The sequence below is a fragment of the Sinocyclocheilus anshuiensis genome, unplaced genomic scaffold (genome assembly GCF_001515605.1).
Source record: "Sinocyclocheilus anshuiensis isolate Anshui unplaced genomic scaffold, SAMN03320099.WGS_v1.1 scaffold472, whole genome shotgun sequence".
In the NCBI taxonomy this organism is placed as follows: Eukaryota; Metazoa; Chordata; class Actinopteri; order Cypriniformes; family Cyprinidae; genus Sinocyclocheilus; species Sinocyclocheilus anshuiensis.
Genome location: NW_015557102.1, coordinates 638,104 through 651,358, shown reverse-complemented (window position 1 = coordinate 651,358; position 13,255 = coordinate 638,104). Strand labels below are relative to the sequence as shown.

The following is a 13,255-nucleotide window of genomic DNA, read 5'->3' as shown; positions in this document are numbered from 1 at the left end:
TTGAGGTATTCGGCCAATCACAACGCACTGGATAGCTGGCCAATCAGAGCACACCTCGCTTTTCAGACCGATGAGCTTTGTAAAAATCGGCGCGTTTCAGAAAGGCGGGGCATAGAGGAGAAACAATAATGTACAGTATGTGGAAAATAATGTGTTTTTTGAACCTTAAACTGCATAAACACATTTCATTACACCAAATACACAAAATAATGTTATTTTTAGCAACATCATATGACCCCTTTAATTTGTGTTCTGAAGATGAACGAAGGTCTTAGGGGTGTGGAACGACATGAGGGTGAGTAATTAATGACAGAATTTTCATTTTTGGGTGAACTAACCCTTTAAGTGTTACTAGTGAGTACCCACCACCTCGTAGCAGGTAGCCAGTTTGAGCAGCAGTCGTCCATATTCATGCAGGTGTTTTATGGGCATGTAAAAGAGATGCGCCAGAATATCCGCTAAGGGCAAACCCTCTTCAGAACATTTAGATAACTTCTGAACAACCTCGGCCCCTTTGCCAAACACATCGCTTCAAACAGAGTCAGACAGAGAGATTCTTAACATATATATTAATACAAGTCGATCTGTATATACGGAAAGATGAACATTTCATGAGCAATAGCAAATAATTCCCTTGCAATATTTTCATATGGTATTACTCTGGAATCCTAGGACAGCAAAGGCTTAGGAAAGCACTTGGGACAGGGTCTAACACACACATATACTACTTACTGACAAGGTTTGACAAGGGCTTGAAATCCTCCCATGACTAAGAGATCACCAACTGCAGAACAGTACCTGTACAACACAATTACAAAAATAAGGACATTATTACAAACAGGAAAATGAGCTGACTTGAGAAGGAGGGTACAACATTTCTGAGCAATAAATTCCCATGACTTTTACAATAATTCTTTATTATTGAAACAATATATACATATAAATGACTGTATAGAGATTGCAGCCACTAAGAGACATTTCTGGTTAATGAAATTAATGTATTGACAACACAGACTTCCATGAATTTTAAGCTTCTCATTTTAATTACTCAAAAAAATCTCTGTGTTATTTCCAGGTTTTCCAGGATGTCACACACTCAGAACTTCGTCCCACTAAGAAAACTGCCTGAAAGATATCAGATTCTGAATCAAAGTCTCTGACTTTTAAAAATGAGGACAACACTTTAAAATAAGTCTCAAGGCTACGGTTGAACGTACGTTTATTTTGAACAACTTAAAGAACCAACTGAGGTTCTGACTAAATACATTTGAAGATTTTCAATTATACATCACAGTAGAAGTATAAAATCTATTTGATGCCTGAATATATTACTTTTGATTTAGAAGTTAATTCAGTCCAGCTTTGTAGAGGATATAACTTAGAACTAAAAAAATCTTAAAATTCAGGACCACAGCAAGTTACCATAATCTGATTTAACTGTGTTCATCTAGTTGGTCTTAACTAGCTCTCTGGCTGAACACTTAATAAACATTTGTATTCAAACATGGCTGAATATTAACTGTGACATCACGACCATGACAGTTTCTAAATTAATCGTTTTTGCAGCTATGTTCCAATAAATGGCCCAGATGGGCTAGAAGAGGAAGTTTTGCATTGTGAACTTTAGTGCATGTCTACACTGTACACTTAAGAGAATTTAAATTCTGTTTTGCATGACATGTTCTCTTTAATCAGCATGGAGTAAGAAACAACAACCAACATTCAACTTATTCCATCTGCTGAGGTCATCACCAAAGGAACTACTTCATGCCTTCAGTTTCTTTAATTGTGTGTGTGCTGAATGCTTACTCTGAATATGTGTCCAGGAACAGATGTGCATCTTCAAGAATAACAAGACCACGGATATCACGTGAACGCCGCAGGAAGGAGGTTAGAGAGGCCGAGTTTTGACCCGTGAGCTGAGACAGCCGGCCCAATCGTCCAATCAGATTCTGCAGAAGCCCTGCAGAGGACTGACCGAGGGCGGAGCTTAGGGAATCTAAGAGTAAAAAAATGATAATAATAATGTGAGAACTAAAAATCCCAAATAATTCATTAGACACACAGACACACAATCATTTCTTGTTTAATCGTTTCTTGTTTCTGTATAACAGGACAAACTTTCTAATAATTCTGAACACAAAAATACTTAAGTATGATTATATTATATTATATTATATTATATTATATTATAGCTTACCAGTGTTAGTTTAGTATCACATTATACATACAGTATATATTATTATAGTTGCTAATATTTTGAATTAAATTTTATTTTTATACTTTCACTTTCATTTTATTTAAAAAATGTAGTCATTTTGTTGTGGTTTTGTCATTTTTTTATTTCTATATATTATTTATTATACTATTTATTAGTTTAATTTTACTTAGTTATTTCAGATAATTATTTTATTTTATATGTTTTTTATATTTTATTTGAACATTTATTTCATTTAAATTTAAAAAAGTTTTTTTTTTACGGTTTTAGTTTCAGTTAACAAGAATAACCCTGTTGCATACATTAGGAACTCTAAATGATTCAGCTGTTTCACTTCCACTAGTCTTGCCACTGAATTACACAATACTTGTACAGCTCGTTCAGGGCTGTAATGGAAATATGCTAATGACAGTCTAAATCAGAGTACAAAACAAGTTATCATCACACACTGTCATACCCAGTTTAAGCAGTGGCTGGAGCAGAAGACTATTGATATTTCTGAGTTTACAGTAATATTTCCTCTCTGCGGCCGCCAGCTCATGCAGACTGGCAATAAAACCCATTACATTACGATCCGTCAGCGCCGCACATGTCCGTCCTCCTGCGCACACACTGCTTACATAGCCCAACTACCACAAACACATACACACACACACACACACACACACACACACACACACACACACACACAATGAAAAGTGTCATTACAAGTCATATAAATAATACAGCATCAATGTACAGGATTCAGAACACAGTAGTATTCAACATTATCTAGTAATGATTGAGTAATGTTTATTATACAACAGAAATTTGAAATAATAATGATGATGATGATGATGATTATGATGCAAAAGGCTTGCTCACATTCATACAAAAGGGCAGCAGCACCGGTTGCTGTGTGTACTCTCCTGTCTGCTCCTCTTCCTCAGTTTGCTCCATCACTTCTTTCACCTGCTGCCCACTGTAGTACAGAATTGGCTGGATACAATCTCCACCAGCCAATAAGAGAGTGTGTTGTTGCCCCGCCCCAATATCCCACACACGAATCCCATCTGACAGCTGCGCAAAGACAAAAGAGGACAAACAAAGCAAACCAGTCATGAATCAGTATGTTGTCAACACAAATTTGGGCAATAGCAAGGGCCTTAAAGGGATAGTTCACCCAAAAATAAAAATTCTGTCATTTATTACTCACCCTCATGTTGTTCCAAACCGTAAGACATTCGTTCATCTTCAGAACACAAATTAAGATATTTTTGATGAAATCCAAGAGCTTTCTGACCCTCCATAGACAGCAAGGGTACTACCTCGATCAAGGCCCAGAAACGTAAATAAAGTGTAAATATCTTAATTTGTGTTCCTAAGATGAATGAAGGTCTTATCTCTTACGGGTTTGGAACAACATGAGGGTGAGTAATTAATGACAGAATTTTTATTTTTGGGTGAACTATCCCTTTAATCCACTAAACAGTGGAACAATGATAGCTGATGATTTACTATAACATGATTATGCGATTGCACATTAAAATGTCATTGGTACTGTATATCAATAACATCACAAACAATATCCTATTGGTATGAATCGTTTTGTTTATTATTATTCTTCCTTGTCGATAATATTTAGTGGCATCATGAAATATGTACTTATCCTCCATTTTTAACAGCTTAAGAAACTGAAGAAAACATGACAACATGAGCTGATGCTCACAGGTTTAATGTATCAGTGCACTAGAATGATTTAGTCAAAGGGACAGCCCTAGAAATGGCCAATACCCTGTGTTTAGTCTAGTGAATTAGAGAGACACAGCCAAACAAACTGGAGCCCGTGTACACTTAACGTCTGAAGACTCACATTGCTGCTGGGTGTGCGCAAGCGTCACAGTTTCTAACCTTGTCATTTCTGCAGCATTTTTAAAACCTGGAAAAAAAACCTCAACCTTAAAGGGAAAATAAATTTATAAATAGTATTTTTTTCTTAATTCTAAAAATGCAATTATGCAAAATGTAAAAGTGTTAATCTATGATATAATTAAAATGGGCTTTAGTTAAAACCAACTGAAAAACTTCATTATATACATTCATGTAAGTAAAAATATGTTGTTATAGTGTTATATAGAATGTTATAGAAATATTACAAATGTATAGACAAATTGAATGAATAAACTGTATGGAAAAATTAGTTATATAAATAAAAACTTAAAATTAACTACACTACTGCTCAAAGGGGTTTGGTAAGATTAATGTTCACCCAGGCTGCATTTATTTGCTCAAAAATACAGTAAAAACAGTAATAATGTGAAATATTATTACAAATTAAAAGAACTGATTTCTATTTTAATATATTTTAAAATGTAATTTATTCAGCAGCCATTACTCCAGTATTCAGTGTCATATAATATCACATGAAATCATAAATGCTGTTTAATATTTTTGTAAACCATTATAGATATTTTTCAGGATTGCTTGATGAATTAAAAAAGTCTTCTAATTTTATTAGAAAAATTTAATTTTATTAAATTTTATCTAAAATATAAAATATATCTTTTGTAAAATTCTAAATATTTTTTTAACTTTTGCTAATACAACTGTAAGTTTCTTTCAAACACTTTGGAATGGTAGTGTAGAAAGATATATTGATACATAGAAATATATACTTAGAATTTTATACATGGAAAAACGATATATTTAATTTAATTATTATTATTAAAAATAATTTACAAAATGTTTTTTTTTCTTTTCCAGAGCATTTTAAAATTTCCAACCCTTTTAAACCATTTCAAAAGGCAGTGCATTTTATTCTCCCTCTAGTGATATTTTTTCTGTTTTATGCACATATGTGCATATACTGTACCTTGGTTAAGTGAGGAAGGGTGGTGGGGGATTCCATGTGTCCCAGCTGTCCAGAAGTGTTGCAGCCCCAGGAGAACACCTGCCACACACACACACACACACACACACACACATTACAGGACGAATTATACTAATACAGACTCACCGCTCAAGAGAACAAGAGTGACAGCTCTCGTCCCCGATGCCTCTTTCAGGCTGAGCTGCTGTCATGATGACTGACTCCTCTGGGTGCTCTACACCTGAGACAGCTTAAGCATTGAGAAGAGAGAGGATGAGGGAGAGAACACCTGCCACACACACACACACACACACACACACACATTACAGGACGAATTATACTAATACAGACTCACCGCTCAAGAGAACAGCCACGGATATGCAGGTGAAGTGTGTCACCTGTGATTGGGCGGTCAGAGCGAGAGAGTGATGAGCACCTGCAGCCACCCTCAACACCTCTTTACCATTCAGACTCTTTACATAGACAGGCTGCGGTCTGAAAAGAAAGAGAAAGAAATCACCACATTATGTTCCTCTGTAATGCACCTAATGAGTCTGTCCTCATTTTAGCAGAGCACATTATAATTTAAAGCCCTGGAATCTTATGTAACTCATGAGCGGTTAGGGAAGAGAGGACTGGGCCGCTCTGTTGACGGAGGATTCTGACCTGGAAAGGAGGTCTCCATGTCCAAGTTGCCCTTCCTGGCCACGTCCCCAGCTCCACACTTCTGTCTGCAAAGAAGGCAGGTGGGCATCGGCCTCAGGAATACCTCCTGGAGCGAGCGGGATGGCCCGTGCACGGTGGCGGCTCGTTCGCCGCAAAAGACGTGGAGACACTGAGAGAGCGGCAACAAGAAAGAGAAAAAAAAATTCAAAACAATTTTCGAACATCAATAACTAGAGGCAGAACACAATCCATATCCAAACTAAGAGCCAAAATGATAGATGCCTCCTGGAGTGAGCGGGATGGCCCGTGCACGGGGGCGGCTCGTTCGCCGCAAAAGACGCGGAGACACTGAGAGAACGGGAACAAGAGAATAAACAACACAAAACACATTAAAAGAAATTTGGAACATCAATAACTAGAGGCAGTACACAGTCCACATCCAAACTAAGACACAAAATGACAGATCATAAGAAACTGCAACTCAAGGCAGTTTGTCCCTCATTGAATATGCATTAGTTAAGTTCTGCCATATAAACACAAACAAACAGCATAGGGAAAATTTATTATTATTTGTTAATCATTTAACAGCACAGACGCAGACCCACAAAATTCTCTTAAAGGTCCCATGACATGCTGCTTTTTGGATGCTTTTATATAGGCCTAAGTGGTCCCTAGTACTGTATCTGAAGTCTCTTTCCCGAAATTCAGCCTTGGTGCAGAATTTCAGCCACTACGAGCCAGTCCCACAATGAGCTTTCCTTAGGACGTGCCATTTCTGTGTCTGTAGCTTTAAATGCTAATGAGGAGGAGAGAGGCGGGGCAACTGCCATGCTTCGCTCGTTTGCAAGCCATGATGTCTCTCGAGGAAAAAAAAATATTGCGCTCGCCTCGCACGGTAGTAGCTCAGTTTCTCATGGGCGGGCCAAATTCTCTGGGCGGGCAAAGCAGAGAAAGGGGAGGTAACCTTTCCCCGTATGACGACATAAAGGGAAGATTCCAGATTGGGCCATCTGAGCTTTCATTTTCTCAAAGGCAAAGCAGGATACCCAGGGCTCGGTTTACACCTATCGCCATTTCTAGCCACTGGGGGACCATAGGCAGGCTAGGGGAACTCATATTAATGTTAAAAAACCTCATAAAGTGAAATTTTCATGCCATGGGACCTTTAACTCTCTGCAAAACACACACATATATACAGTATGGCCAGGTGCATACACAAACAAAACACACACAGACTGCTGCCATGCTGACTTATGTTCCAGCCCAACTGGGGTCCATCTGTCACATAGGTGGGGGTGAGGAGATGGGAAAAGGTGTGTGTTGCAGGTAGCTGGCCACCATTGTCTTCTCTAGCCTGTGCATCAAGCTTCAGCTGATTTATGAACTCAGACAAACACACCAGGCTGAGGTATCCTGGAGTCTCATGAGCAGAGAGACCTCAAAAAGTCCTCGCATCACAATCTCTAACGCAGCAAACTAAATGTAAATAATTTTAAACGCATGCAAATCACTAGAGCAGAAAGTTTCTGACACACTATAGACTTGAACTTGTTTTGATTACGTAAATTAAAAGGGAAATATATTCATGTATCTACAACCTGTTTGTCAACTAAAAACCAGAAGAACTACTTTTCACACAGTGTTTTATCACTTGACTTATATTCATATTTCTCCCCAAACTCAAGCAAAACCTAAGAAATTGTATTTTAAACTATTAAAATGAAGGGGTTTTTTTGTAGTTTTTTCATTTTGAAATTTTTTTCTTGACTATTATACACATTTTCACCCAAAATCAATGATTACTGTCATGTGAAAAAATATTCTAAACATGTTAGACAGTGTGGACACATTTTTAATACAAAAATAGCGTCTCTCTCTCTCTCTCTCTATATATATATATATATATATATATATATATATATATACGAGATCAACATTTTTTATTTGTCTTCAACCATTTACACTACCATTCAAAATTTGTAATTGATTACAATTACATTAAATAAAAAAGTAAAAAGTAATTTATTACTGTGATGGCAAAGCCATTATTCCAGTCTTCAGTGTCACGTGATCCTTCAGAAATCATTCTAATATGCTGATTTGGTGCTCAAGAAACATTTCTGATTATTATCAATATTAAAACAGTTGAGCCGCTTAATATTTTTTGTGGAAACCTGTGATACACATTTTACAGGATGTTTTGATGAATAGAAATTTCAAACGGGATTAATTTAAAATAGAAATAACAAATTTGTAACCTCTTTGTAACATTAAGCATTTCGGTTACACCTTATTTTAAGGTGTCCTTGCTACAGTGTAATTATACAATTAGGTATTGAGTAATATTCTTTATAACAACATGTACTTACTATAGGGTTAGGATATTGGTTTGTTTTAGCGTTAGTTGAATGTAATTAGACATAATTTGCTGTTATTGCCATGATAAGTACATGTAACAAGGACACCATAAAAGTGTTACCAAAATTTCTGTTCTTACTGACCACAGACTTTTGAATGGAAGAGTAAATTGCAAGATATTCAAATAAATTTCAAGAAATTGTTATACTGCCTTTCATTTATTCTAAATTCAATTAAAACACATTTGGTATTACTGATTTACAGTATTACTATGGTTTTAATATAGATAACCACCACTGACAATGAGAATTACAAAAACAACTGTAAAATAAAAAACCTAAAGTGATGTAAAGTAACATGTCCGGGTGCATTACAGTTTGAGCTGAAATTTAGACATGTGTCTGTGAGATTCACCCATAAAATCTACCTCTAAATCTAAAACTTTTTACAACTGCAACTACACAAAAATACCTTCAGTTGTTGCGCTGGATGCCGACTCCACCTCAAACTCTGCAATGTCTGTAACCATGGCAAAAGCAATATATGGGAAACCTGTCCACAAGTGCCATCGGCAGAAATTTGAAGAGCCATGGCAATACAACCATTTCCATTAACAATCACATTACAGTAAGCAAAAATTGGCCAGGCAGTGATTTGCAGGGTTTTTAAGTCTTAACACACTGCACAGGATTATGATTAAACTGCACATATTCAGCTAATAAAAGAATACATTCATAGCAATCATTCCTCTGATTCTTATGCGTCTAAACGGCAGTACAGACTCTCTACACTCAGATGATTAAAAAAGCAGACCATTTTCTTTAAATATTTATGAAATTTGTCACAAAAAGGAATGGAGTTGTTAGTTATTCATAGCCTCTGCAGCAGAAACACCAAGCGTGCAATCAATGAGCTGATGGATGAGAGAGGCAAAACTTTGCAAGACGCTCATCATCTAGTCCATGCAAATGAAAACTCAAGCGTAGACACACATGCCCATGCGGACTTATGGAGACGGTACACTGGGTGTAAGAGAAGGAGAACGTGTGTACCCTGAGAGAGCAGCCCAGGCAGGGACAGGCGACGGCTGAGCTCCGCCTCCTCCTCTCGGATGTCCTCCAGGCTGGAGCTTTTCTTCCCCTGTATGGGCTCCTCCTGACGGAGTCTCTCCTCTACTCGCTCACGGCCCTCTCCTGGAACCTGGAGCACAAAATAATTTGGTCAAACACATCACAGCTGGATCATTACTTTTCAGTTTCTTCCCAATAAAAGTGCTAAGAGTGAAAATGACATTGAAAATGTATTGGTTTGATGCTTAAGCAGATGTAATAAACATGTAAACAAACTGTATAAAAACTGAAAAATACATTTACCCAGTAACCAATCACTTTTCTCAGAGAGAGAGCTTCGTATGTGGACACTACACGTTCCCCCACTGCAGAGGCACAGGACACCACCAAGTTGTTTAACGCAGAGCCCATTGGAGTCACAGACTGGGCAACCGGGATCAAGGGGTCAGAGGTGAAACGATCAGCACGGTCACTGGACAGCTATGATACGAAAGATATGAGAACTAGAATTGTGCATTTAGAAGCAATTAAACAGTTTGACCTGTGATGGCTTGGAATAGTCAACTAGTTGGATAGTGGTGGCAGGATAGTGATTTTAACTAAATAAACAAAAATCTAGATATTTTTAACTATGTTACAGGTGAAGCTGTCAACTTCTCAAACAGCATGTCAACGAGCTAACAGTTAACTGTTTACATTAAATTTGGATACAGATATACAAATATATACACTACTGTTCAAAAATAAATGTAATTTATTATACCTTTATTCTGTGAAGATGCATTAAATATTTAATCTAAATAAATTAAAAATACAAAAAAAAAAAACTCAATTTAGTCCTGTAAACGCTACGACTGAATTTAGGCATCATAGCATACACTGCCGTTCAGTGTTTGGGGTCATTAATATTTTTATTTTTTTTAAGTAAAAAATGCATTAAATTGATTCCTAATGAGAGTAAAGGTGTTTATAATGTTACAAAACCTGTTGTTTTGATCTTTCTATTCATTAAGGAATACTGAAAAAATGTATCATTGTTTTTCAAAAATATTAAGCAGCACAAGCATTTTTTAACTGGGACAGTAATAATGTTAGAAGAAATGTTTTTCAGAACCAAAACAGCATATTAGAATGCTTTCTGAAGGATCACGTGACACTGAAAAATGGCGTAATTACTGCTGAAAAAAATTGCTTTGGAATAAATCACAAATACATTACAATAAATTACAAAATATATTAAAATGTTATCTGAAATTGTAATAAATCATATTTCACAATATTACCCTTTTTACTGTATTTTTGATCAAATAATTGCTGATCTTAGTTTTTGGTGTTTTATTATTAATATATTTAGACTCAATAGTATTGAATTTTAATATTGGTCTTTTATCAGTTATTGGCCATAACATGAAATTAATTATCAGCCAGAATTGTAATACTGTTACAGGTTTAATACCTCTAATAATTTTATAAAGTGAAAAAGTTCCAATTAAATACATAGAAAAGCTACAATTCATGTATATAAATCCAACAAAACTCGTGTTCATATATCAGCTTAATGCTTGCTGGACATTGTGTTTAAGACTAACCTGAGCAGAATGAAGCGTGCTGGGAGTCTTGGTGGTGTGCTCTGCCAGGGCATGATCAGAAAGTCTCTTAAGGTAGGCCTTCACTGCCTGCTCATCGGGATATGGGGAGGACTTCCCCCCTGTGGCTCTACAGCTGTCCGGCTCAGGGGTGTTGGTCTCTGAGGCCTCGACACAAACCTCTCCATTTGTGGCTGGAGCTTCAGGCTCTGCCGAGTATTCTATGGCTGGTTCTACAGGTTCTTGGCTAGATGCAGGAACCTGATTTTGGGGTTCAGAGGCAGGTATGCTCTCAGGAGGAGGAGCAAATTCAGGGTTGGTGCTGTAGGTGGGTGATTTTGGGATCTGAGCTGGCATGGATGGGCCAGGTTCTGTAGGAGAGCTCTCATCTGGGCTGCCCTCTAATGCAGACTTGGCCTCACCGCTATCTAGCTCAACACCTAGTGGACAGTGATGGCCGTCAGAGATAATAACGTGGTCCTCTTTGTCTGTCATAGTGTACAGCAGCTGATGGCACTGACCGCACTTGTCTTGTTTCCGAGGCTCTTGTGGAGGGGGAAGACAGCGCACCAGAACCAGGCTGTGAGCAGCTCCACAGGCCACCTGCAACACATGCCTTCCAGCAAGGTGCTCTACCTTTTGGGGCTTCCAGACAGGAAACGTTGAAGTGTTCAGGCCCAGCTGGCACCCGCTTCCCCAAGCCCAGACTTCATGCTTGGCTGAAAGAGCCAGAGTGTGCTGATCCCCACACGCCACCTCCAGGATCGTCACCGTCTGAGGGGGAGTGGCCACCGAGTTGAGCACACCCACAGGGGTGGGGTTAGGGATAACAGAGAGTCCTGATAGGCCACACTGGCCGTGAGCATTTTCTCCCCACATGTGCACTCCTCCATCTTCCGTCACGACTCCACTGTGGGCGGAGCCAGCAGCCACAAAAACAACACGTTGTTCGCTAAGAACCGCCTCCAAAACAGGCTCAGTCACTACTGATGATGTTTGGTTCTGTTTCCACGGCAGCTCGCCAAAGCTATAGACGTGTCCCCCTAAATATAGTATATAAATTGTGACATTTCTGGATTGCAATAATAATGAAAAATGTATGAGATACAATAGTCAATAGTCTTTTCACAACCTTCTGTTTAAAGCAATGGTTTTCCACCAAGGGGCCCGTGCCAACTAGGGGAGATTAGTACACTTCCAAGTGGGCCACGGGATGACTTAATTATTTCAATTAATTATATTAAAATAATATAACTTAATCAACGCAAAATCAAGATTTATACTGAAATCATATTTCTTTTTCCCCTCTCAAAAATTATTGTTTTTATTCAAGAATGTACAATTCTTGCACTTAGTTAGTTAATTAAATATTTCTAATCTCCAAGTTTCTGTTCCATAAAAAAAGTTTTAAAACAAACTGCTTTGTCATACTTGCAGCAGAAATACCTTGTTTCCACCAAGGGGCCCGTGCCAACTAGGGGAGATTAGTACACTTCCAAGTGGGCCACGGGATGACTTCATTATTTCAATTAATTATATTAAAATAATATAACTTAATCAACGCAAAATCAAGATTGATACTGAAATCATATTTCTTTTTCCCCTCTCAAAAATTATTGTTTTTATTCAAGAATGTACAATTCTTGCACTTAGTTAGTTAATTAAATATTTCTAATCTCCAAGTTTCTGTTCCATAAAAAAAGTTTTAAAACAAACTGCTTTGTCATACTTGCAGCAGAAATACCTTGAAGGGATAGTTCACCCAAAGATGAAAATTCTGTCATTAATTACTCACCCTCATGTCATTCCAAACCCTTAAGACATTTGTTCATCTTTGGAACACAAATGAAGATATTTTTGATGAAATCCAAGAGCTTTCTAACCCTGCATAGACAGCAACACAACTGACACGTTCAAGGCCCAGAAAGGTAGCAAGGACATCGTTAAAATAGTCCATGTGACATCAGTGGTTCAACCGCTATGTTATGAAAGGGATAGTTCACCTAAAAATGAAAATTCTGTCATTAATTACTCACCACCATGTCGTTCCAAATCCGTAAGACCTTTGTTCATCTCCAGAACACAATTTCAGATATTTTTTATGAAATCTGAGAGCTTTCTGACCCTGCATAGACAGTAACGGAACTACCACGTTCAAGGTCCAGAAAGGTAGCAAGGACATCGTTAAAATAGTCCATGTGACATCAGTGGTTCAACCGCTATGTTATGAAGCTACGAGAATACGTTTTGTGCGCAAAGAAACAAACAAAAAAAAAACTTTATTCAACAAATTTGTAGCGTCTGGACCAATCAAACACACAATTTTTCATTTGATTTAACAAATCAGTTATTCATTAGATTAACAAGCGTTCACAGAAACCCTCCCCCCAATAAACATACTGGGGCCAAGTTGTCTGCGAACAAGGCCCAGGACCATGGTTACCATGGCAACCCCGACACCAGATCCATTTACGACCTAGTGGCATGTTGAGAATTACCCCCTTCTCAC

General features: G+C 37.6%; 1 protein-coding gene across 1 annotated transcript in view; it reads right to left on the bottom strand.

Annotated features, from left to right (window-relative positions):
- Positions 1-13,255, bottom strand: part of LOC107677573 (alsin-like) — a 32,579-nt gene that overhangs the window by 16,795 nt on the left and 2,529 nt on the right. The window contains exons 4-15 of the mRNA XM_016472507.1: positions 10,750-11,789; positions 9,464-9,640; positions 9,143-9,290; positions 8,562-8,609; positions 5,733-5,901; positions 5,465-5,561; positions 5,070-5,147; positions 3,083-3,277; positions 2,676-2,847; positions 1,810-1,999; positions 733-798; positions 367-529 (exon numbers count right to left, since the gene is read on the bottom strand). Coding sequence (XP_016327993.1) covers positions 367-529; positions 733-798; positions 1,810-1,999; positions 2,676-2,847; positions 3,083-3,277; positions 5,070-5,147; positions 5,465-5,561; positions 5,733-5,901; positions 8,562-8,609; positions 9,143-9,290; positions 9,464-9,640; positions 10,750-11,789 — 2,543 coding nt within the window. The remainder of the gene's footprint in view (positions 1-366; positions 530-732; positions 799-1,809; positions 2,000-2,675; positions 2,848-3,082; positions 3,278-5,069; positions 5,148-5,464; positions 5,562-5,732; positions 5,902-8,561; positions 8,610-9,142; positions 9,291-9,463; positions 9,641-10,749; positions 11,790-13,255) is intronic.